The 27,540-nt window shown below is 39.3% G+C and overlaps 1 protein-coding gene across 2 annotated transcripts in view; it reads right to left on the bottom strand.

Annotated features, from left to right (window-relative positions):
* Nucleotides 1-27,540, bottom strand: part of eprs1 (glutamyl-prolyl-tRNA synthetase 1) — a 102,663-nt gene that overhangs the window by 18,941 nt on the left and 56,182 nt on the right. For both annotated transcript variants that reach the window (XM_061892324.1, XM_061892319.1), the window contains 8 exons: nt 23,278-23,555; nt 21,599-21,650; nt 16,684-16,893; nt 13,575-13,647; nt 5,204-5,283; nt 5,019-5,120; nt 3,241-3,396; nt 2,975-3,172 (listed from right to left, as the gene is read on the bottom strand). In XM_061892324.1, the coding sequence (XP_061748308.1) occupies nt 2,975-3,172; nt 3,241-3,396; nt 5,019-5,120; nt 5,204-5,283; nt 13,575-13,647; nt 16,684-16,893; nt 21,599-21,650; nt 23,278-23,555 (1,149 nt within the window). The remainder of the gene's footprint in view (nt 1-2,974; nt 3,173-3,240; nt 3,397-5,018; nt 5,121-5,203; nt 5,284-13,574; nt 13,648-16,683; nt 16,894-21,598; nt 21,651-23,277; nt 23,556-27,540) is intronic.

Raw genomic sequence — 27,540 nt, forward strand, 5'->3', positions numbered from 1 at the left:
TTAAAATATTTTTTGTACTCCAGTAATAATAGTCTGCAAATTATCACCATAAATTTTTCTCGGGCGTGGCCACCGCTGCTGCTCAATGCTCCCCTCACCTCCCAGGGGGTGATCTAGGGTGATGGGTCAAATGCAGAGAATAATTTCGCCGCACCTAGTGTGTGTGTGACAATCATTGGTACTTTAACTTTAATGTGTTGTCGTTGAGTATCTGTGCTGTCTTGAGCTCGGCAAAGTGACCGTTGACGGAGATATATATTTATATCTGCAAGAGTTACTTTTTATATTCATAGTCATATTTGAAAACAGCTAGCGTTTTTCCATTTGTTCTCTCTCTGGTTGACCGCTAGTAAACTGTGTGTTAACCTTGAAGCTTTAGGAATGTAGAGAGTAGCTATACTCCCTTCTTATCTCTTCCTGTCTCAGGCTAAGCAGAACAACAGATATGTGTATTCGTTCCGGTGGGTGTGGGCGAGGGAGATATTGAAGAAGACAGCGCTTCCGTAGGGTTTTCAGATCAACTAGGCGACGCGAATTGAATGTGTTGTTTTTTTAGGTTGGTCTCTCCAAAGCTTTGGAATAAATTGCAAAATACCTATTCTGTTCTGGGCTATCATTTAAAATCAGCTTATGTGTCATCAAAAGAACTTGGGATTGACCAGCAACTTTAATTTCCTCGGAGGAACATCTGGTCCAAACGCAACACCGTGTAATACTCTTCCATATCGTATTAATTGCTTTGTAGCTGTCGGAAACAGCGGGAGGCAGCGTGCAGGTAAAAAGGTGTCTAATGCTTAAACCAAAAAATAAACAAAAGGTGAGTGCCCCTAAGAAAAGGCATTTATGCTTAGGGAAGGCTACGCAGAACGAAGCTAAAACTGAACTGGCTACAAAGTAAACAAAAACAGAATGCTGGACGACAGCAAAGACTTACTGTGTAGCAAAGACGGCGTCCATAAGGTCCATCCGTACATGACACGACAACCAACAATGTCCACATTGATAACAAGAAGATAGAGGAAAAGAAGCTTATCGAGTACGGCGGACCCGCACACATTTTCAGGACTAATGCAGATCCCAAATACACATCAGCAGGTACAAGAAGAACATTTTTTTGCATAATATTGCAAAACTAAACGCCAGATTAATATGTCTTACTCTATACACACACCATAATAATACTCATATTTGTTTAACGCGCCGACAATCCAAGCGGTGCGGCTTCATAGTTTACCAAAGTCGCCTAATGCTTTTAATGCAACGTTAAACTAATCTAATGCTTTTGATGCAATTTAAAACTATTCTAATGCTCTTAAAGCAAATTCAAACTAATCTAATGCTTTTAATGCAACTTCCAACTAATCTGCCGGTAATCCATTTAATGCAACGTCAAACAAATTTAATGATGTTAATGCAATTTAAAACAAATCTAATGTTTTTAATACGTCAAACTAATCTAATGATTTTAATGCAACTTACAACTAATCTAATGCTTTTAATGCAACGTAAAACTAATCTAATGCTTTTTAATGCAATGTCAAACTAATCTAATGCTTTTAATGCAACAAACTAATCTAATGATTTTAATGCAACTTAAACCTAATCTAATGCTTTTGATACAACTTAAAACTAATCTAATGATTTGAATGCAACTTAAAACTAATCTAATGCTCTTAATGCAAATTTAAACTAATCTAGTACTTTTAATGCAACTTAAAACCAATCGAATGATTTTAATGCAACCTTCAAACTAATCTAATGCTTTTAATGCAACTTAAAACTAATCTAATGCTTTCAATGCATCGTCAAACTAATCTGATGCTTTTAATGCAACTTAATGATTTTAATGCAATTTCAAACTAATCTAATGCTTTTAATGCATCGTCAAACTAATCTGATGCTTTTAATGCAACTTAAAACTAATGCTTTTTAATGCAACGTCAAACTAATTTAATGATTTTAATGCAATTTCAAACTAATCTAATGCTTTTAATGCAACGTAAACTAATATAATGCCTTTTAATGCACCTTAAAACTAACCTAGTGCTTTTTAATGCAACGTCCAACTAATTAAATGATTTTAATGCAATTTCAAACTAATCTAATGCTTTTTAATGCAACGTCAAACTAATGTAATGATTTGAATGCAACTTCAAACTAATCTAATGCTTTTTAATGCAACTTCAAACTAATATAATGCTTTTTAATTCAACTTCAAAACTAATCTAATACCTTTTAATGCAACATCAAACTAATCTAATGCTTTTTAATGCAACATCAAACTAATGTAATGATTTGAATGCAACTTCAAACTAATCTAATACTTTTTAATGCAACATCAAACTAATCTAATGATTTTAATACCACTTCAAAATAATCTAATGCTTTTTAATGCAACTTCAAACTAATCTAATGCATTTTAATGCAACGTCAAACTAATGTAATGATTTGAATGCAACTTCAAACTAATCTAATGCTTTTTAATGCAACTTCAAATAAATGTAATGCTTTTTAATTCAACTTCAAAACTAATCTAATGCCTTTTAATGCAACGTCAAACTAATGTAATTGTTTGAATGCAACTTCAAACTAATCTAATGCTTTTTAATGCAACTTCAAACTAATTTAATGGCTTTTAATGCAACATCAAACTAATGTAATGATTTTAATGCCACTTCAAAATAATCTAAAGCTTTTTATGCAACTTCAAACTAATGTAATGCATTTTAATGGATTTTTGGATACTATTAAAGTTCATAAATGTATGCAATTTCATGCAGTACATATTTTTTTCCATCAAAATGGAAAAAAATTAATACATTTAGTAAGAAAAGATAAGGTACTTTATTAACGCATATTATTTCCAAGTTTTCCCGGGCCATATAAAATTAAGTGGCGGGCCAGATCTGGCCCCCGGGCCTTGAGTTTGACACCTGCGCTGTAGATGTACCCACTAACTGCAGTGTATATCTACCTGCAGGCAGGCCACTCTGGGCGGAAGGACCAGGCCCATGTTGTCTCCGTGGACCATGGTCAGGACACCGATGGTCCTGGTGGTGAGGCCCCATGAGTTCTGGAAGGCCAGCTGCTTCTCGCCGGGCTTCTTTGGATCCTCAAACATGATCTCGAACATCTTGGAGAAGTTCTGCCCCAGATGGTGGGACGTGGCACCCTGCGGCGGCCGGATCAAGACGAGATAGCCTAAGTTTAGATAGACGAGCGCTGGACAGGAGGCGGTACCTGGATGGCTCGGCCGCTGGCAGAGATGAAGGCCTCCACGGTGGTGGTGTAATCCCCTCCGGCGAACTTCTCCTTCTCAGTCTTCCTTCCCTTCACCACCGGGATGGCCATCAGCTCCTCGTACACTCTGGCGTACAAGTCCAGGATCTGAAGTACCTGCGAACAAAAAGGTGTAAAAACGGATGTTTCAAGGGCAAACTTTTCAGTTTTCCTGCATTAAAACCTCTAATGGCTAAGTGGCAACCTGCGTGGACAGCACCTTTTAGCTCTTATTTCCAATATTTTGTACACAACTGAATTGGGGTGTTATGGCCACTTATGTGGAGACTTACACTGCCATCTGGTGGTGTCAGAAGAGTATTACATAAAATGGAATTTGGGGGAAAAAAAGTGTAAAAATAAGAATCGGCATGTCACTAAACATAAAGTACACGTTTGTGTACTTATGGATTAAGTACATCATATCAAAAGATGATTCTTACTTTTCATTTTAATTAGGATCCAATAAGCCCAAATAGCAAAGAGAAACAAAAAAAAAGCATGTAAACAAACAGCTTGGGCCTTAAAGGGGAACATTATCACAATTTCAAAAGGGTTAAAAACAATTAAAATCAGTTACCAGTGGCTTGTTGTATTTTTTGAAGTTTTTTTCAAAATTTTACCGGTATCGGAATATCCCTAAATAAAGCTTTAAAGTGCCTGATTTTCGCTCTCTGCGAAGACACTGGCCATTTCCCTGTGACGTCACACAGTGCTGCCAATGTAAACAAACAATGGGAATACAACAGCAAGATATAGCGACATTAGCTCGGATTCAAACTCGGATTTCAGCGACTTAAGCAATTCAACAGATTACGCATGTATTGAAACAGATGGTTGGAGTATGAAAATATTGAAGAAGAAACTGAAGCTATTGAGCGAATAGCTATTGACGCTATTCATAGCCATAGCATGGCCGAATAGCTGCATTAGCATCGCCGGTAAAATGTGCGGACCAAACGATCAGGACTTTCGCATCTTTTGACACTGGAGCAACTTAAATCCGTTGATTGGTAAGTGTTTGTTTCGCATTAAATGTGGGTGGGAGGAAACGTAATATAGTTGCAAATGCATCTACAGGTTATCCATACATCTCTGTGCCATGTCTGCTTTAGCACCGCCGGTACATAGCATGTTAGCATCGATTAGCATAGCATGTTAGCATCGATTAGCTGGCAGTCAACATCAACAAAACTCACCTTTGTGATTTTGTTGACTATCGTTGCAAATGCATCTGCAGGTTATCCATACATCTCTGTGCCATGTCTGTCTTAGCATCGCCGGTCAAATGTGGAGACACTCTGGCACATTCAATGGGGGTCTGGCGGCAGACACTTTGGCATCTTCGGGCCAGTGGTGCAACTTGAATCCCTCCCTGTTAGTGTTGTTACACCCTCCGACAACACACCGACGAGGCATGATGTCTCCAAGGTTCCAAAAAATAGTAAAAAAAAACGGAAAATAACAGAGCTGAGACCCGGTGTTTGTAATGTGTTGAAAATGAAAATGGCGGGTGTGTTACCTCGGCGACGTCACATTCTGACATCATCGCCTCCAGCGCGATAAACAGAAAGGCGTTTAATTGGCCAAAATTCACCCATTTAGAGTTCGGAAATCGGTTAAAAAAATAGATGGTCTTTTTTCTGCACCATCAAGGTATATATTGACGCTTACATAGGTCTGCTGATGATGTTCCCCTTTAAGAGGTTAACTAACACATGTTCCGTTTCCATGGTTACCTCCTCCGTCGCCTCCTCTTTGGTAGCGAAGGCCGTGTGTCCTTCCTGCCACAGGAACTCTCGTGTCCTCAGGAAGGGCTGAGGGTGCTTGAACTCCCATCTCTGGGCGGAGAGGAAAAAAGTAAGACAAGACTTCCGGCGAACTTGAGTGGATTTGAGGAATTGGGAGGTTAAAAGACACGCACCACGACGTTGCACCACTGGTTGAGCTTGATTGGCAGGTCTCTGTGGGACTGGACCCATTTGGCGTAGGCCGGGTACATCACTGGAGCGAGACAACATGTGGGCGTTATTACGGCTGGAGATGTTTACTTACATTGCACTAGGGTTGTTGTGGCACTGGTACCAAAAGGTATTTGGATATTTTGATGCTTTTCTAAATAAAGGGGACCACAAAAAATGGCATTATTGGCTTTATTTTAACAAAAAAATCTTAGGGTGCATTAAACATTTGTTTCTTATTGCAAGTTTGTCCTTAAATAAAATAGTAAATATACTAAACCAGGGGTGTCCAAAGTGCGAAAATACAATTGAAACATTTTAAAAACGTAAAAAGTGATATAAAGGAGCAAACGAAATGTAACAAGAAAATGTTGCAATGTTTACTCTAATAACACAAAGCTGCCATGCAGGCTGTTTCTTTCTTTAAAAAATAATAATGAATCAAAATCAATGTCATGAATTATTGACCTATTCAAGGCTCCAATTACATCACGTTAAATTTCACACTTTGAGATATTTTGGGGGGAAAATGTTGCATATTTTGTGTTTGCCATAGAAAACACTGAGCTGTTTTTTTAAAGAACGGCCTAAAATGAACAAACAAAAAACATAAACAACAATAAAACTTATAATGGACCGATAGATCAGAAGTAGATTTCGAGATTATTGTGTTAAAAGTAAACAGTAAAAACATGTCTAATTATTTTTTCACACTGGATCGGTTCGCAGCCGAGTGTGAAGCGACCGGAATGAGAATCAGCACCTCCAAGTCCGAGTCCATGGTTCTCGCCCGGAAAAGGGTGGAATGCCATCTCCGGGTTGGGGAGGAGACCCTGCCCCAAGTGGAGGAGTTCAAGTACCTAGGAGTCTTGTTCACGAGTGAGGGAAGAGTGGATGGTGAGATCGACGGGCGGATCGGTGCGGCGTCTTCAGTAATGCGGACGTTGTACCGATCCGTTGTGGTGAAGAAGGAGCTGAGCCGGAAGGCAAAGCTCTCAATTTACCGGTCGATCTATGTTCCCATCCTCACCTATGGTCATGAAATTTGGGTCATGACCGAAAGGATAAGATCACGGGTACAAGCGGCCGAAATGAGTTTCCTCCGCCGTGTGGCGGGGCTCTCCCTTAGAGATAGGGTGAGAAGCTCTGCCATCCGGGAGGAACTCAAAGTAAAGCCGCTGCTCCTCCACATCGAGAGGAGCCAGATGAGGTGGTTCGGGAATCTGGTCAGGATGCCACCCGAACGCCTCCCTAGGGAGGTGTTTAGGGCACGTCCAACCGGTAGGAGGCCACGGGGAAGACCCAGGACACGTTGGGAAGACTATGTCTCCCGGCTGGCCTGGGAACGCCTCGGGATCCCCCGGGAAGAGCTAGACGAAGTGGCTGGGGAGAGGGAAGTCTGGGTTTCCCTGCTTAGGCTGTTGCCCCCGCGACCCGACCTCGGATAAGCGGAAGAAGATGGATGGATGGATGGATATTTTTTCACACTTTAATGAGTAGGACCCTTTTGCATCCCCAATATTTTAGTGTGATTTGTTTTTTAATGTCATTGCTCAAAAAATAATAATTAATTAAAATAAATGGTGTTATGAGTTATTGACCTTTTTAATGCTCCAATTATTATATAATCTCAAATATTCCACTTAAAAAAATTTGGGGGTGAAAATATTGCATATTTTGTGATTTTTCCATTAAAAAAAATATTTAAAATCATTATATTGACAGATAGACCTAATGTTGATCTAGAGATTTAATACTTGAAAAATAATAAAAAAAATAATACATAATGACACATTTTTAATATTTTTTTGACCAAAACCCTTTGGGGTCCCTGAGATCAAGCCTGAGTGGAGGCTGAAATGTCTATTTTTTATACATATATTGTATTGTTTTTTTTTTTAAATAAAAAATATCAAAATGGCCCCCGCTTGCTTTGCTTTTTTAGTGTGCGGCCCTCAGTGGATAAAGTTTGGACACCCCTGTACTAGACAACTTGTCTTACTAGTAAGTAAATCAATTAGGCTCCTAATTAGTCTGCTGACGTATGCAGTAACATATTGTACCATTTCTAATTATTTTGTCGAAATTTCGAGGGACAACCTGTAAAAATTGATTATTAATCCCCTGGTTCTTTTACTGTTAAAATCTGCTTATCTTCTGTTTTCCATCCCACACTTTGGTTAAAATGTAATAATAATAATGAATTGATTAACGTGGACCCCGACTTAAACAAGTTGAAAAACTTATTCGGGTGTTACCATTTATTTGTCAATTGTACAGAATATGTACTGAACTGTGCAATCTACTAATAAAAGTATCAATCAATCAATCAATCAATCAATCACTTCTTCTACTGTTGTTTGGATGCTTTACATTTGGTGAAAGTTTGCCTTGCCTCACTGATCCACCTCATCACCAAGATCATCCATTCTTCTCTCACTACTGGAATTGTTCCCTCTGCTTTCAAAACAGCAGCCATAACACCAATTCTGAAAAAACCAGGCTCAGATCCAAATAATTTTAATAATTATCGTCTAATTTCAAATCTGCCATTTATCTCAAAGATTCCGGGAAAAACTGTCTCCTCCCACCTACAGTTAACTAACCTATATGAACAATTCCAGTCTGCTTTCCGCCTCCTGCACAGCACTGAAACAGCACTAGTAAAAATCACAAACGATCTCCTCCTGGCAGCTGATTCTGGTCTTCTCACTATCCTAATCTTCTTTGATCTCACTGCAGCCTTTGACACCATTTCACACACCGTCCTCCTCCATAGATTGCACAGTTTTGGCATCACAAGCACGCCCCTTCACTGGTTTAGATCATATCTCTCCGACCGCACTCAGTTTGTTCAACTCCGTTCATTTAAATCCCCTCCGTCTCCCGTTTCCTCTGGTGTCCCCCAGGGCTCTGTTATCGGTCCCCTGCTTTTCATCATTTACATTCTTCCCCTTGGCTATATTTTCCATATATTTAAAGTACATTTTCACTGTTATGCGGATGTCCCCCAGCTCTACATGTCAACCAAACCAACTGCCTCTTGTCCTCCTTCCTCCCTTACAGACTGCCTCAGTGAACTCAAGCAGTGGTCCTCATCTAATTTCCTTCAACTTAATAATAATAAAACTGAAATCCTACTTGTAAGTAGGGGTGTAACGGTACATGTATTTGTATCGAACTGTTTCGGTACGGGGGTTTCGGTTCGAACAAGTTCGGAAGCAGAAGTCTTCACAAGCTGCTCTGCTTTCTGCCTCTGTCTCTGCCTCATTGTCCCGCCCACACAACCATCTGATTGGTTACATACAAAGCCAATCAGCAGTGCGTATTCAGAGCGATGTAACAGCCAACCAGCAGTGCGTATTCAGACTTCAGAACGATGTAGTCAATGCTTTAGCGTCGAGCAGATATTCGTCTAGCAGGGGAGGAGCGGACTCTACCCAAATTATACTAAACACTTGCCAGTCACAACTATTACAAACATCACTACATTTGGGGCGGCATAGCTCGGTTGGTAGAGTGGCCGTGCCAGCAATTGGAGGGTTGCAGGTTCGATTCCCGCTTGTGCCATCCTAGTTACTGCCGTTGTGTCCTTGGGCAAGACACTTTACCCACCTGCTCCCAGTGCCACCCACACTGGTTTAAATGTAACTTAGATATTGGGTGCCACTATGTAAAGCGCTTTGAGTCACTTGAGAAAAGCGCTATATAAATATAATTCACTTCACTTCACTATGAGCCCGTTGACCTTCTAGAAACTTAAACTGCAGCTCAGCTCGCTCACAGTATAGGCTTGAGATGAAGGCTAATTAGCTTTTAGCGTAACGTTAGCTCATTTTTCTGTGTGTGTGTGTGTGTGTGTGTGTAAGCGTGTGTGTGTGTGTGTGTGTGTGTGTGTGTGTTTTAGGGGCAGCAAAGCCCTGTCTGTCTGTTATTTCATTGAACTCCATTGTGTTTAGGGATGAATAGTCTCTCCTATTGCAATTGTACTATTTTTCAGCTATAGTTACATGAATCATTAGTAATAGTACTAGTTTTGAATAGCAGGGTCCCTGCAAAATACAATATTTACATAATAAAAGTCAACTACAGGCTTCCCAAATGCTGTAATAAATTAAGCATGATAAGTTGACATTAGGGCTTCACGGTGGGAGAGGGGTTAGTGCGTTTGCCTCACAATACGAAGGTCCTGCAGTCCTGGGTTCAAATCCAGGCTCGGGATCTTTCTGTGCGGAGTTTGCATGTTCTCCCCGTGAATGCGTGGGTTCCCTCCGGGTACTCAGGCTTCCTCCCACCTCCAAAGACATGCACCTGGGGATAGGTTGATTGGCAACACTAAATGGTCCCTAGTGTGTGAATGTGAGTGTGAATGTTGTCTGTCTATCTGTGTTGGCCCCGCGATGAGGTGGCGACTTGTCCAAGGTGTACCCCGCCTTCCGCCCGATTGGAGCTGAGATAGGTGCCAGCGCCCCCCGCAACCCCGAAAGGGAATAAGCGGTAGAAAATGGATGGAAAAAAAAAAAAAAAAAAGTTGACATTAAACAGTTTCAATGGAAACTGTTTAATGTTAAACTTTTTATATGTAGAATAAAGTTTTCTTCATTTTATTTAATCAAAGCAACAACTTGAGGCAGTTTAATGTGGATTAACGTGGGCAGAATTATTATAGTGTTCCCAATGTTAAAAGGATAAAGCCATTGTTTACAAATTTGGTAAATAAATAACCAAAAAATTTATATTTTGTTGATTTCTTACTGTACCGAAAATGAACCGAACCACCGAGGTACGTACCGAACCGAAATTTTTGTGTACCGTTACACCCCTACATGTAAGTACAAAAACCATACTCGCCAAAACCAACAACTTATCCGTTACTCTTGGCAATTCCTGTCTCCCCCTCCTCCCAAGTAAAGAGTCTGGGTGTCATCCTCGACAGCACACTTTCCTTTCAAGCTCACATTAACAACATTACCCAGTTTGCTTACTTTCATTTACGGCACATTAATCGTCTTCGTCCATCCCTTACCCAACAAACTGCTGCCATATTAGTCCATAGCCTGGTCACCTCTCGCCTGGACTATTCCAACTCTCTCCTGTTTGGTCTCTCTCACAAGTCACTTCACAAACTTCAGCTTCTCCAGAACTCTGCAGCCAGGATAAATCACCAGAACCCCTTCAATCCAGGACATCACCCCTGTTCTGCAGCAACTCCACTGGCTACCCATCACACATCGTATTCACTTTAAAATAATTCTCCTCACTTTCAAAGCCATCCATAACCTCTCTGACCTGATCCATGTCGCCACGACCTCACGTTCCCTAAGACCCTCTTCATCAAGTGGTGTCGAACTCAAATACAGAGTGGGCCAAAATTTTAAACTGAAGAAAAGCCGCGGGCCAAGGTTGAACAAATTAACCTTTTAATAGGGACCCAAACAAGTTTTGCATTAAATATTGAACGAGCGAGACTTATATAACTTTATAGTGACATGCAAAATCCAGTTTCAAATAATACTAATGATTTAAAAATAGCAATGGCATATCAAATCAAATTTAAATTGAAATTTAATGCTTCTTTTCTATTTGCAGCCTTCTCAGGTAAATATCAAAATAAACTTTTCCCACAGGCTAATAATACATTTTTATATTGTAGCGTCCAGGAAGAGGTAGTACTGCAAGGGATTCTGTGTATTTGTTCTGTTGTGTTTATGTTGTGTTACAGTGCGGATGTTCTCCCGAAATTTGCTTGTCATTCTCGTTCAGTGTTGGTTCACAGTGTGGCGCATATTTGTAACAGTCTTAAAAGTTGTTTATACGGCCACCCTCAGTGTGACCTGTATGGCTGTTGACCAAGCTTGCATTGCATTAGCGTGTGTGTGTGTGTGTGTAAAAGCCACATATATCATGTGACTAGGCCGGCATGCTGTTTCTACGTAGGAAAAACGGATGTGACGAAAGGTTTTAGAGGACGCTTGAGGCAGTGCCTTTAAGGCACGCCCCCAATATTGTTGTCCAGGTGGAAATCGGGAGAAATTTGGGAGAATGGTTGCCCCCTGGGATTTTCGTGTGGGGCACTGAAATTTGGGAGTCTCCTTGGAAAATCGGGGCGGGGGGGGCTCACTATCTCTCTTCAAGTCAAGACTCAAAACACACCTATTCCGGACTGCTTATTCTTTTTAATCATCCTATCTTATCTATCTTTGTTGTTATTATTGTTGTTTTTATCCAATTTGATTTTATTGTTTTGATTTTGTACGGCGTCCTTGCGTGCCCAGAAAGGCGCCTTATGAAAAAAATGTATTATTATTATTATTATTACATTAGTTTTGGATGATACCACACATTTAGGTATTGATCCGATACCAAGCTATTACAGGAAGGCAAAAAGGATTTCAATGCGTAGTAGATTTTGAATTTGTTATTGCCTACTATTGACTTTGTTCAGATCAAACAATTGTACGTAATAAAGGAGAATAAGAAACTAGTTAAAACATTGTGTTAAACTGTCAGTAGCACTCGTTATAAATAAACATCTTTAAAATAGTCTGACCTGTCTGGTATTTTCCTGCGTGTTGTGTTTTACTTCTTGTCTTGCGCTCCTATTTTGGTGTTCATTGTCATGGCATGTACGGGATGTACTTTGTGGACGCCGTCTGCTCCACACGCTTCAAGTCTTTGCTGTCGTCCAGCGTTCTGTTTTTGTTTACTTTGCAGCAAGTTCGGTTTTAGCTTCGTTTTTCAACCATTTCTGAGCCAAGGCACATTTTTTTCCCATTTAAAAAAATCCCGAGGCACACCACCAGCAGAAAACATTAAAAAATGAAACTCAGCAGCCGATATTGACGGTAAAAAGTCGTTCTCTCGCAATTGTTGGATATGAATTCAAACCATAACCAAGCATATCACTATAGCTCTTGTCTCAAAGTAGGTGTCCTGTCACAACCTGTCACATCGTGCCTTTTTTTGGTATTTTCCTTTTTGCTGTGTTTTAGTTCTTGTCTTGCCAGGTCTGATATAGAGGAAACTTCGAGATCAATAAGAGTTAGAGAGGATGTTGGTGTGTCACCATGGTCACAGTCAGCATATGACGAGGTCCTGAAACTATCAGCGTGGTGTTCAGTGAATAATTTGGCACTGAACACCACAAAAACCAAGGAACTCATCTTTGACTTCAGGAAGAACACTGCAGACCCCACCCCCTCTACATCAAAGGCGAGGAGGTGGAGAGAGTCAGCTCCTTCAAGTTCCTCGGCACCCTCATATCTTCTGACCTGTCCTGGACCCAAAATACAACTGCGGTCATCCGGAAGGCCCAGCGGAGACTCCATTTCCTGAGGGTGCTGAGGAAGAACAGACTGGAGAGGCAGCTGATGGCGACCTTCTATCGCTCGGCTGTCGAGAGCCTGCTGACGTACTGCATAACAGTGTGGTACGCCAGCTGCACTGAAGCAGACAAACAGGCGATTCAGAGGGTCATAAAGTCGGCACAAAATATCATCGGCTGTCCCCTGCCCTCCCTGAAGGACTTACACAACTCCCGTTGCCTCAACAGAGCAAAAAACATTACCAAGGACAACACACACCCTGGCTTCCACCTGTTCGACTTGCTACCATCAGGCAGGCGCTACAGGTGCATCAGAGCCAGAACAAACAGGCTCAGAGACAGCTTCTTTCCCAAAGCTGTCACCATGTTGAACTCTAACTTATAATAATAATAATTCACCGCTATACAATATAATGCCCTAATACCCTACTGTGCAATACTACCCTTCGAGTGCAATACGTCCGTCACTGATTGTTATTTATTACTTCGGTACTCCTGTCTTGCTCTGTATATTGTACAGTATTTTGTATTTTGTACTTCTATAGTGTTTTGTATATTGTACAGAATTGCTTATTATTTTTATTGGATAGTAGTCTGTTTATTTCAATTGTTAGTTTTTCCTTTATTACCTCTTATGTCATTTATTTACACCCCATATTTGTTCCCACTACCGCACCTTAAGTTGGAGTCTTTAATCTCGTTATATGCAAATATAATGACAATAAAGTTCATTCTATTCTATTCTAAAAATAATCAGAGCAATGTTTTTATTTCCCCACAATCATTTTTAGTCGGTTTTGCTATGGTTCACAAATTCAAATTATTCCTTTGACTTTGAGCTCAAAAAGGATTTCAATGAGTACTAGATTTTGAATTTGTTATTGCCTACTATTGACTTTGTTCGGATCAAACAATCGTACGTAATAAAAGAGAATAAGGAACTACTTAAAATATTGTTTTAAACAGTCAATAGGACTCATCATAAATAAACATCTTTAAAAAGGTCTGACCTGTCTCACTGGTGGGTCTGACCGCAATGGGCTCTGCCAGCTCGGTCTTCCCCGATCGGGTTACCCAAGCAACCTGGAATACAAGGCAACAGCATTATTCATCTAGGTCAGGGGTCGGGAACCTTTTTGGCTGAGAGAGCCATGAAAGCCAAATATTTCAAAATGTATTTCCATGAGAGCCATATAATATTTTTTAACACTGAATACAACTAAATGTGTGCATTTTTAAGTAAGACCAACATTTTTAGAGTAAAATAAGTGTCTTATTCTTTTTAATAACATTGTTATTCTAAGGCAGGGGTCACCAACGCGGTGCCCGCGGGCACCAGGTAGCCCGTAAGGACCAGATGAGTCGCCCGCTGGCCTGTTCTAAAAATAGCTCAAATAGCAGCACTTACCAGTGAGCTGCCTTTATTTTTAAAATGTTATTTATTTATTCGCAAGCTGGTCTCGCTTTGCTCAACATTTTTAATTCTAAGAGAGACAAAACTCAAATAGAATTTGAAAATCCAAGAAAATATTTCAGAAAGACAATTTTAGAGAAAAAATACAACTTTAAAAATGATTTTAGGATTTTTAAACACATATGCCTTTTTACCTTTTAAATTTCTTCCTCTTCTTTCCTGACAATTTAAATCAATGTTCAAGTACTTTTTTTTTTTATAAAGAATAATAAATTTTAATTTAATTCTTGATTTTAGCTTCTGTTTTTTCGACAAAGAGTATTTGTGAAATATTTCTTCAAACTTTTCCTGATTAAAATTCATAAAAAATATTCTGGCAAATATAGAAAATATGTAGAATCAAATTTAAATCTTATTTCAAAGTATTTTGAATTTCTTTTAAAATTTTGGTTCTGGAAAATCTAGAAGAAATAATGATTTGGTCTTTGTTAGAAATATAGCTTGGTCCAATTTGTTATATATTCTAACAAAGTGCAGATTGGATTTTAACCTATTTAAAACATGTCATCAAAATTCTAAAATTGATCTTAATCAGGAAAAATTACTAATGATGCATAAATTGTTTTTTTAATTTTTTCAAAAAGATTCGAATTAACTAGTTTTTCTCAAATTTTTTTCGGTTGAATTTTAGGGAGTCGAAATTGAAGATAAACTATGTTTCAAAATTGAATTCTCATTTTTTGGGGGATTTCTCCTCTTTTAAACCGTTCAATTAAGTGGTTTTTTTCATAGTTTATTCTCTACAAAAAACCTTCCCTAAAAGGAAATAAAATGTACGACGGAATGACAGACAGAAGTACCCTTTTTTTTTTATATATATATAGATTTATTTATTAAAGGTAAATTGAGCAAATTGGCTATTTCTGGCAATTTATTTAAGTGTGTATCAAACTGGTAGCCCTTCGCATTATCAGTACCCAAGAAGTAGCTCTTGCTTTCAAAAAGGTTGGTGACCAGTGTTCTAAGGTAACCTACCGTATAATAAATATTTATTTACCATATTTGAGTTACTGTCTAGAAGTTTGGGAAAATACATATAGGACGAACATCCAACCACTATTCATAATGCAAAAAAGGGCCATCAGACTGATACATAACACAGGACCCCGAGAACACACTAATGGATTATTTATAAAAACATTTGATTTAAAACTACCAGATCTCATCCAACTCAAGACTGCCCAAAAGATTTATAAAGCAAGTAAAGATTCACTTCCAACAGGGTTACAGAGAAGATTTTTACAGAGAGAAGGGAATTATAATTTAAGAGGAGAACTACTTTTTAAGATCCAATATTGTAGAACAACGCAGAAACGAATGAGTATAACAATAGCAGGGGTTAAAATATGGAACTGTTTAAAGGATGAAATAAAACACATCACCAACATAAACCAGTTTAAAAAGCTTTTTAAATCATTTATCATTAGTAAATATAAGAAAGAAGAGCAAACATTGTTTTAGAAAGACAATAATATATAATATGTATATAAATACAATTTATGATTTCATAATTATACATATAGGTTATATTAAAATGTATATATTACCACTTTATATGGAATTTAAATAAATTGTGTATATATAATATATATATATATATATATATATATATATATATATATATATATATATATATATATAGTAATATAATATAAGTAATATAAGTGAAGCATGTTTTAGATTTTATATATTTTGAAACTTGTTCTTGTTGTGATGGGGTAGGTTTATCAATCAATCAATCAATGTTTATTTATATAGCCCCAAATCACAAATGTCTCAAAGGACTGCACAAATCATTACGACTACAACATCCTCGGAAGAACCCACAAAAGGGCAAGGAAAACTCACACCCAGTGGGCAGGGAGAATTCACATCCAGTGGGACGCCAGTGACAATGCTGACTATGAGAAACCTTGGAGAGGACCTCAGATGTGGGCAACCCCCCCCCTCTAGGGGACCGAAAGCAATGGATGTCGAGCGGGTCTAACATGATACTGTGAAAGTTCAATCCATAGTGGCTCCAAGACAGCAGCGAGAGTCCCGTCCACAGGAAACCATCTCAAGCGGATCAGCAGCGTAGAGATGTCCCCAACCGATACAGGCGAGCGGTCCATCCTGGGTCCCGACGAGCGGTCCATCCTGGGTCTCGACTCTGGACAGCCAGTACTTCATCCATGGTCATCGGACCGGACCCCCTTTATATAAGCGTTGCTTCAACCTACACCCTTTAGGCTCAATCATTGCTCAAATTATTATTATTTTTTTTTCTTTTCTTGTTGTTCTTTGTTTTATGTGAAGATTGCCGAAATAAAATACATTGATTGATTGATATAATACTTCTTACCATTAATGCAACATCTTGAACAGGTGCGATAGAAAACGAATGGTTGGATTAAAATGCATGACAATGTTTTATAATTTCAACGTTATTTTTAACACTGTGATTACCAGCGGAATTATTCATTACTTATCGTGTTAAACGATGTCAGCTAAGATTTATCTGAGAGCCAGATGCAGTCATCAAAAGAGCCACATCTGGCTCTAGAGCTACAGGTTCCCTACCACTGATCTAGGTGCTTTTACAGACGTATAATATATGATCTTTTTTTTTTAATCCTTTAATTCTACCCTTGTGTTTGGTTTACCTCTGGAGCAAAGTCCGCAATGTGGCTTTTCTCCTTCTCCAGAGCAGCCTGAGAGACAAACATGGGGAAGTAGCAGTTCTCCACGCCCAGCTTCTTGATCTCCCGGTCAAAGAATTCTTTAATGGACTCCCAAATGGCGAAGGACCAGGGCCGCAGGACGTAGCAGCCGCTCACGTCGTAGTACTCGATCATCTCCGCTTTGGTGATCACCTGCACGGAAAAGACCACTCACGTTAGCCCCTCTAAACTCGGACTATTACACACCCCAAAACCAGTAAAGTTGGCATGCTGTGTAAATGGTAAATAAAAACAGAATACAATGATTTGAAAAACTTATATTCAATTGAATAGACTGCATGGACAAGATATTTAACCTTCGAACTGGTAAACTGAATTGTTTTGCAAATATTAGCTCATTTGGAATTTGATGCCTGCGACATGTTTCAAAAAAGCTGGCACATGTGGCAAAAAAGACTGAGAAAGTTGAGGAATGCTCATCAAACACTTATTATGTTTGCTTGATTGATTGAAACTTTTATTAGTAGATTGCACAGTTCAGTACATATTTCGTACAATTGACCCCTAAATGGTTAACAACCGAATACGTTTTTCAACTTGTTTACGTCGGGGTCCACGTTAATCAATTCATGGGAACATCCCACAGGTGAACATGCTAATTGGGAACAGGTGGGCGCCATGACTGGGTATAATAAAAACAGCTTCCATTAAATGCTCAGTCAAGGATGGAGCGAGGGTCACCACTTTGTCAACAAATGGGCAGGGCGGACCCTAATTAAAGCTGCAAGCAGCGTTGGTCGGGTCCGCCTTTGGCTGCTGCCACCGCTACTCAAGCCCTGATCTGAGTCAGACCAACATAAAGGTTTTTATTTCATGTCTCTACGACATTTCTAACAGAAGTTACATGCAGTTTTGTCTGGGTTTTTTCCTAGGGGGCGCTAGAGCGCAATTTAGATTTTTAGGGTTTGGTTTTTTATTGAATGGCAATTTTTGCCAGTCCTGATGTGTGTGTAAAATTTGGTGAGTTTTGAAGCATGTTAAGGGGGTCAAATTACAGATCAGCGTTTCTGGATGTTGTTGATAAATGGCTTTCGCTTTGCATAGTAGAGCTTTAACTTGCACTTTGAAGCATTTTAAAGGGTCAAATTACAGCTCAAAGAGGCAAAAATTACATTTTTTAGGAAACTTTGCGAAGGGGTTATTTGAAGGCGCGTAAAATCAAAACCGGAGCAGTAATTAAAACTATGTTGGACAGTTTTAATCAAAAGGGTTCCATCTCTCCGTGAGCAAATTGTCCAACCGTTTAAGAACAACATTTCTCAACGAGTTATAGCAAGGAATGCAGGGATTTCACCATCTACGGTCTGTAACATCATCAAAAGGTTCAGAGAATCTGGAGAAATCACTGCACGTAAGCGATGATATTACGGACCTTCCATCGTTCAGGTGGTACTGCATCAAAAAGTGACATCAGTGTGTGAAGGATATCACCACACGGGCTCAGGAAAACTTAAAAAAACCACTGTCAGTAACTACAGTTTGTCGCTATATCTGTAACTGCCAAAGCCATTTATCAACAACACCCAGAAACGCTGCCGGATTCGCTGAGCCAATGCCAAGAGTGTGCAAAACAGTCATCAGAGCAAAGGGTGGCTATTTTGAAGAAACTAGAATATAAAACATGTTTTCATTTTTTCAAAAAAATTTTCTTAACTACATAACTCCACATGTTCATTCATAGTCGTCATGCCAGTGACAATCTACAGTAGGGGTAGGGAACCTGTGGCTCTAGAGCCAGATGTGGCTCTTTTGATGACTGCATCTGGCTCTCAGATAAATCTTAGCTGACATTGCTTAACACGATAATTATTAATAATTTCGCTGGTAATCACAGCGCTAAAAATAACGTGCAAAATATAAAACATTCTCATGCATTTAATTCCATCCATCCGTTTTCTACCGCACCTGTTCAAGATGTCGCATTAATGGTAAGAAGTATTTTATGTCACGATGGGGGGGGGTCGCAGCTTGCTGCAGGGTCGTTCCCCCAGGAAGGCAGACGGACTACTCGGGACATGGCATTTAGGTAAAAACATGATTTAATTTAAACTAAAAAAAGATACAAACAAAACTCGCTCAGAGTGGAGGCACAACTTGGGCTAAGAAACAAAGCTAACGCATAAACAGACTAAGAACATAAATCAAACAAAACTTACTTGGCATGGCATGAAGCACGAAACTATGGCAAGGCATGAAACAAGTCAGCACAGAGCAAGAAAAGATCACATTGACGTCAGGGCGACTGACTGGCAAAGACGAGCTTAAATACTGCCTCTGATTAGAGTTTGGGAAGCAGGTGAGCGGGCATTTTTGTCCACCAGAGACAGGTGGACAAAAATGAGTAACCAAGGAAACCAGACAAGGGAGTGGAAAAAAACAGGAACTTAAAGAGTCCAAAGGACAAACAGCATATGGCCAAACAAAAACATGATCAACAGACATGACATTTTATTTATTATTGGTTAGCTTCAGAATAACAATGTTATTAAAAAGAATAAAATACTTATTATACTCAAAAAATGTTGGTATTACTTAAAAATGCACACATTTAGTTGTATTCAGTGTTAAAAAATATGATATGGCTCTCACTGAAATACATTTTGAAATATTTGGCTTTAATGTTCTCTCTCAGCCAAAAAGGTTCCCGACCCCTGATCTACAGTGTAAATAGTCATGAAAATAAAAGAAAACGCATTGAATGAGAAGGTGTGTCCGAACTTTTGGCCTGTACTGTATATCCCGATAAGACGCGTAATCGATATCAATAAAAAATGTGTTTGAATAAAAAGTTTGATTTATACATATTTTTTATTCCTTTGAGAAATAGGAAGTTGCAAACAAAGGCACTCGCTCTCTGGTAACCGAGCAACGCAGGAAGTGATCACTGATCAGTGGGAGTGACAAGCTCACAACTAATCAGGTGACAGTATCAACTATCAATGGCAGTTTTTAGATTTTTTGTTGTCGTCGTGGTCTGTAAATGTTGCAAGACTGTAAATATTGCACCACCTCGACCACGCTCACCCTTCAGAGCACAGCAGCGACTTCCTGCCACGAAACCTGCAGAATATTCTTCTCAGTTAACATGTTGACACTTTGAACTATCTTCTTACACTTTATTAAGCATTTCTTGCCTCATCCTAAATAATAATAGATGTTCTTTGTAAAAAGCACTTTACATTGAGCAAACAACCTCAAAGTGCTACAGTGCATTAAAACAATAAAAATAAAATAAAAAATCATAATGCATATATCTAAAAAAATATATGCGTGCTAGTTACTGTTTGCTTTTAAAGCTGTACATGGACTAGCACCTCATTATATATCTCGGACCTTATCCAAACTTACAATCCTGCGCGCGCTCTGAGGTTTGAGAGCCAGCTCCAGCTCGGGGTGCCCAAGACCAGACTTAAAACCAGGGGAGACAGGGCCTTCTCTGGAACACTCTGCCCCTCCATATTGAAACTGGTCCCACAGTGGAGTGTTTTAAGTCTTGTCTTAAAACCCATTTTTATTCTCTGGCTTTTAACGCTACGCGAGTTGTGTGGTCCTCTGTTGCCCTTATGTTTTAAAATTTTGATTTCTATTAACTGTTTTTATTGGTTTCACACTTAGAATCGTTTTTAATGAAATTTAAATTGTTTTTATATTGGTTTTATATGTATTTATTTTTATTTTTTGTTTTTATTCAGTCATTGGTGGAGCTCGGAATAGTATTTGAATGTTGTTTTTAATATTGTTGTCCAGCACTTTGAAAACATTTTGTTGTTTATATGTGCTATATAAATAAAGTGGATTGGATTGGATTACTATCTATTTTCATTTATTTATTTGTATTATCTTTTTATTTGTATTTATTTATTTATTATTATTTTGTCTAAAAAAATACATGCTTGCTAGATATTATTTATTTGTATTTATTTATTTGTTATTATCTTTTTATCTTTAATTATTTATTATGATTTTATCTGAAAAAATATATGTGTACTAGTTATTTACTTTTATTTATTTATTTGTATTTTCCCTTTATTTTTATTATTATTTTCTATTTCATTTTATTCTTTAATACACTGTAGCACCCTGAGGTTGTTTTTCTGAATGTAAAGTGTTTTTTTAAATAAATAATAACCAGCACGCATATATTTTTTGGATACATGCACTCTAGTTATTATTTATTTTAATTTATTTTTATTATATTTTCATTTTTATTTATTCTTTTTTTTTTTATTGTATTTTTTTAACACACTGTAGCACTTTGAGGCACCTTCAATTTAAGAGTGTTGTTAAATGTGAAATGTGATTTTACAATTGTTGACATTGTTTTCCATCCATCCATCCATCCATTTTCTACCGCTTATTCCCTTTCGGGGTCGCGGGGGGCGCTGGCGCCTATCTCAGCTACATTGTTTTCCATGTTTGACATTTCCTTTCTGCCTCAATACCTGATGAGATTATAGTCAGAGGAAAGTTACATTTGAAATAAAAAAAATATTTACATTTTAGATATTTATCTACTGCTTATTTCCCATAAGTTATTAAAAATATCACGAGCAATAAAAAAGGTGCGACTGATTCCTGTCCGCGTTAGAAAAACATTTAACTAGACCTTTATTATGTATAATCTTATTTTGCACTAAAATACATGTGTTTATCGTGTATTTCTAATATTCCCAGTTTGACACCACTGATCTAAATGAATTCTGGTTTGAGTCAAACAGTATTAAAACTGTTTCACACACATAAAGAAAACAAACTACCCTTCAAGCCCTGTATTCAAGACCATGGTGTGTGTCCCCTCCACGTCTGGGATCCACATTCTGTCCGTGAAATGGCTCACCTGAGAGTACCAGTCTGCCAGGTTCTCCTCTTTCTTCGCTTCCAGACCCAACCTGGAGGGACAAAGACAAGTTAGAGCATGCTTGTCCAAACTTTTCCCAGCAAGAGCCACTTGAATATAAATTAAAGGATGCAGGGGCCACTTTGATACATTTTGTACATTGAAGATACTAAAGCCAGTACAATGCAACATTCCTAGTGGTCGCTGAGAGGTGGAAATCCATTCTTAGAGCTTGTACAAGGACTTGGGTATTTTTTTGGAATGCTGCTTCTGTATTACATCGTGCATTAGGGATAATGTAGCGTGTGCACAGCATGTATTGAAGCATGGAATTACAGCGGTCGACAAAAGGATGGCGATTCCTTCCTTTCTCTCTATTTCCTCTATGCACAGGTGCATGCTGGTTCTTCAAATACTTCCTGTGTACATTTGACACACCCGTGACCATGTGAGCAACACCTCCCTTCAATCCTGCAGACACGTTTCTACCCCAAACCTTCATTCTGTCTCCTACAATGTTGGTCAATATATGCCTAATTAGCTCTGGAACGACTTACCTTTGAGTGTTAGACAGGCCTCCTCTCTTCCTGTTTTTAAATCACTCTTAAAAACACACTTTTATTCCATGGCCTTTAACATTCTGTGATCTCCATTCTGCTATGGCATCCCATTACTTTTTTTTTTTATCGTGCTCTGTTTGTGTTGTGTTTGCTCGTTTTCCTTGTGTTATCTTTTAACCTGCCTATTTGTACAGCACTTTGGCTACCCCTGTGGTAAATTTTAAATGTGCTTCATAAATAGTTGATTTGATTTATCTCAACACAACTTCCATATCTTTGCTTTGTGTTATCACTAACACAGCATATTTTAAGTCATTTTTCTCTCTCTCTCTCTCTCTCTATATATATATATATATATATATACATCCATTTTCCATCGCTTATTCCCTTTTTGGGTCGCGGGGGGCGGTGGCGCCTATCTCAGCTACAACCAGGCGGAAGGCGGGGTACACCCTGGACAAGTCGCCACCTCATCGCAGGGCCAACACAGATAGACAGACAACATTCACACACTAGGGTCAATTTAGTGTTGCCAATCAACCTATCCCCAGGTGCATGTCTTTGGAAGTGGGAGGAAGCCGGAGTACCCGGAGGGAACCCACGCATTCACGGGGAGAACATGCAAACTCCACACAGAAAGATCCAGAGCCTGGGTTTGAACCCAGGACTGCAGGAACTTTGTATTGTGAGGCAGACACACTAACCCCTCGGCCACCGTGAAGTCCATATGTATATGTACACACACATATATATATATATATATATATATATATATATATATATATATATATGTATATATATATATATATATATATTTATATATATATATATATACATATACATACATACATACATACATACATATATATATATATATATATATATATACATACATACATACATACATGCATACATATACATATATATATATATATATATATATGTATATATACGTACATAATAGCAGTTCTTGGTAACCGTCCAGGCATATTTATTTACTCAATAGCAGGAACAATTGCGTTGAAACATTTGGTAATTTAACCAACAAAGTCATTACACTTTCATGATTTCCACGCAACAGCATTTTCCGGAATATCTATCAAGCTGCTAGTTTTTTACCGTGTCTGCTTCTTCGGTCCTTGGCCGTCCCCCGCGCCTCCATCCCCTCTGGAAGGATCCTTGCCCTGACTGGCCTTGTCTCCTTTGCCCTTCTTCGCTCCTCCTGCCGCTCCACCCGCTGCTCCACCGCCGCCCTGCTTCTCGGACTTGTTCTCCCTCTCCTTGCGGTTCTTGTCCTCGCCTCCGGCGGCCGCCACCGGTTTGTACTCCTGCCCGGTCAGCGTCTTGTACTCGCCCTTCAGCTCCAGCAAGGTTTTCACGGCTTGGTCCACTTGGTCCTGCGAGGTCCAGTTTGGACGACAGAAAATGAGAATTATCGCTCAATCCTTATTTGACTTTTGGGATTCCACAACCTCGGCTTAATGCGTAATGTGTGGCGCCATTACTTGCCAACCTTGAGACCTCCGAATTCGGGTGATGGGGGGGGTTTTCTAGGTATGTGTGTGTGGGGGCGGAGGGAGGGGGGGGGGCGTAGTAGCAAGGGGGTATATGTTCAAATCACACAAAGTCCAACGCTATTTTTAACTTGTATTACCAATCTTATTATCAATCAATCAATGTTTACTTATATAGCCCTAAATCACGAGTGTCTCAAAGGGCTGCACAAGGCACAACTACGTCCTCGGCTCAGATCCCACATTAGGGCAAGAAAAAACTCAACCCAATGGGACAATGAGAAACCTTGGAGGGGACCACAGATGTATTTTCCGCACTAGAAGGCGCACCTAAAAACCTAAAATTTTCTCAAAAGCTGACAGTGCGGCTTATAATCCGGTGTGCCTTATATATGCACCAATATTGAGCCGCAACAGGTCTCACAACAACAGTAAGCAGCCGCCGACTTCATTTTCCCCCGGAGGAGAAGAGGCGCGTGGTGCATGCTGGGATATATATATATATATATATATATATATATATATATATATATATATATATATATATATATATACACTTTTTATATATACTTGATATATACTTTTGACAAGAACAAGAAAGTTTGATCACATTACGCCTGTACTGGCTCACCTGCACTGGCTTCCTGTGCACTTAAGATGTGACTTTAAGGTTTTACTTCTTACGTTTAAAATACTACACGGTCTAGCTCCATCCTATCTTGCCGATTGTATTGTACCATATGTCCCGGCAAGAAATCTGCGTTCAAAGGACTCCGGCTTATTAGTGATTCCTAGAGCCCAAAAAAAGTCTGCAGGCTATAGAGCGTTTTCCGTTTGGCCTCCAGTACTCTGGAATGCCCTCCCGGTAACAGTTGGAGATGCCACCTCAGTAGAAGCATTTAAGTCTCACCTTAAAACTCATTTGTATACTCTAGCCTTTAAATAGACTCCCTTTTTAGACAAGTTGATCTGCCGTTTCTTTTCTTTTTCTCCTATGTCCCCCCCTCCCTTGTGGAGGGGGTCCGGTCCGATCCAGTGGCCATGTACTGCTTGCCTGTGTATCGGCTGGGGACATCTCTGCGCTGCTGATCCGCCTCCGCTTGGGATGGTTTCCTGCTGGCTCCGCTGTGAACGGGACTCTCGCTGCTGTGCTGGATCCGCTTTGGACTGGACTCTTGCGACTGTGTTGGATCCATTGTGGATTGAACTTTCACAGTATCATGTTAGACCCGCTCGACATCCATTGCTTTCGTCCTCTCCAAAGTTCTCATAGTCATCATTGTCACCGACGTCCCACTGGGTGTGAGTTTTCCTTGCCCTTATGTGGGCCTACAGAGGATGTCGTAGTGGTTTGTGCAGCCCTTTGAGACACTAGTGATTTAGGGCTATATAAATAAACATTGATTGATTGACTGATACTTGTATAGCGCTTTTCTACCTTCAAGGTACTCAAAGCGCTTTGACACTACTTCCACATTCACACACACATTCACACACTGATGGAGGGAGCTGCCATGCAAGGCGCTAACCAGCACCCATTAGGAGTAAGGGTGAAGTGTCTTGCTCAGGACACAACGGACGTGATGAGGTTGGTACTGGGTGGGGATTGAACCAGGGACCCTCGGGTTGCACACGGCCACTGTCCCACTGCGCCACACCATCCCACACAGTCATACATGACGTCATTAATGGATTCAGTGTCGCTGCTGTTGTCTAGCAGTTCAGTGACAATTCCTGTCTTCCTGAAATCATATCCCTAAATAGGAGTCATTTTGGAGTCTTTACATAAACACAAATGGAAATGAAAACGGCACGCCTCGCGTATTCATATATCCCAGCATGCACCGCGCGCTTCTTTTACGGGGGAAAATGAAGTCGGCGGCTGCTTACCGTAGTTGCGAGACCTCTTGTGGCATGTGCAGCATAGCTCGGTTGGTAGAGTGGCTGTGCCAGCAACTTGAGGGTTGCAGGTTCGATTCCCGCTTGTGCCAATCCAATCCAATCCACTTTATTTATATAGCACATTTAAACAACAATAACGTTTCCAAAGTGCTGCACAGCCATGTTAAAAACAATATTATGCTCCACCAATGACTGAATAAAACAAAAAATAAATAAAAATAAAACCAATAAAAACAATATAAAAACAAATATGATTAAAAAATAGTGCCATCCTAGTTACTGCCGTTGTGTCCTTGGGCAAGACACTTTACCCACGTGCTCCCAGTGCCACCCACACCGGTTTAACTGTAACTTAGATATTGGGTGTCACTATGTTGAGTCACTTGAGAAAAAGCCCTATATAAATATAATTCACAATTCACTTCACATGTGTGATTTGGACATGGAAGAAGAAGAATTTGAGGGATTCGTGGATGAGGAATAACTTAATAAGTGAGCTTCACATGTTTATTTTGTGTGTTGTGTTGTGTGACAATAACGTTTGAGCAACGTTGAGTCATTGATATATTATTGCTTTGCACTATTTGGAGTGTCACTATATTGTGATTGCACAAACGTTTTATTTACCGTAACAGTATCAGACTGTTTTGTACGTGTTTATTGAATCGAGGAATAGTTCCCCTCCACTGTGTGATATAAATGTTGCACTACAAGTTATACCTTGCTGTTGTTAGAAGATAAACGAAATACCATTTACCTTGGGGAAAATAATAAAACTGCTGTTTATTCATTTTGGGAGTGAACAGAGTTGTCAGAACGCTGGTTTGTAATCTAGTCATAAAGTTTGACTGATTTATCATAACCCCAGCCTCTACTGTAGCATCTATTCTATGCTCCTTATAATGTGAATTATATTTTATATAGCGCTTTTTTTCTCTAGTGACTCAAAGCGCTTTACATAGTGAAACCCAATATCTGAGTTACATTCAAACCAGTGTGGGTGGCACTGGGAGCAGGTGGGTAAAGTGTCTTGCCCAAGGACACAACAGCAGTGACTAGGATGGTGGAAGCGGGAATCGAACCTGCAACCCTCAAGTTGCTGGCACGGCCACTCTACCAACCAACTAAACCGCGGTGCGCCTTATATATGAACGAAGTTTTAAACTAGGCCATTCATTGAAGGTACGCCTTAAAAATCCAATGCACCTTATAGTGCGGAAAATACGGTATATAAGTCGCACTGGAGCATAAGTCGCATTTTTGGGGGAAATTTATTTTTGATAAAACCCAACACCAAAAATAGACATTTGAAAGGCAATGTTAAATAAAATAAAGAATAGTGAACAAGAGGCTGCATAAGTGTACGTTATATGACGCATAAATAACCAACTGAGAAAGTGCCTGCTATGTTAATGTAACATATTATGGTAAGAGTCATTCAAATAACTATAACATATACAACAGGCTATACGTTTACCAAACAATCTGTCACTCCTAATCGATAAATCCCATGAAACCTTATACGTCTAGTCTCTTACGTGAATGAGCTAAATACTATTATTTGATATTTTACGGTGATGTGTTAATAATTTCACACATAAGTCGCTCCCGAGTATAAGTCGCACCCCCGGCCAAACTATGAAAAAAACTATGACTTATAGTGCGAAAAATACGGTAATTCCACGACTGTATATATCGGTATCGGTTGATATCGGAATCAGTAATTAGGAGTTGGACAGCAATCAGCAAAAAAGCCATTATCGGACATCTCTAATTTTAAGTGTGCCTTACAGTCCGCACAACACGGTATGCAAAGGACGTCCCACCGTTTATATTTTATATTTATTGATTTTTTATTTTTTTTATATAGCGCTTTTTCTCTAGTGACTCAAAGCGCTTTACATAGTGAAACCAAATACCTGAGTTACATTTAAACCAGTGTGGGTGGCACAGGGAGCAGGTGGGT

This window comes from Nerophis ophidion, linkage group LG02 (assembly GCF_033978795.1).
Source record: "Nerophis ophidion isolate RoL-2023_Sa linkage group LG02, RoL_Noph_v1.0, whole genome shotgun sequence".
In the NCBI taxonomy this organism is placed as follows: Eukaryota; Metazoa; Chordata; class Actinopteri; order Syngnathiformes; family Syngnathidae; genus Nerophis; species Nerophis ophidion.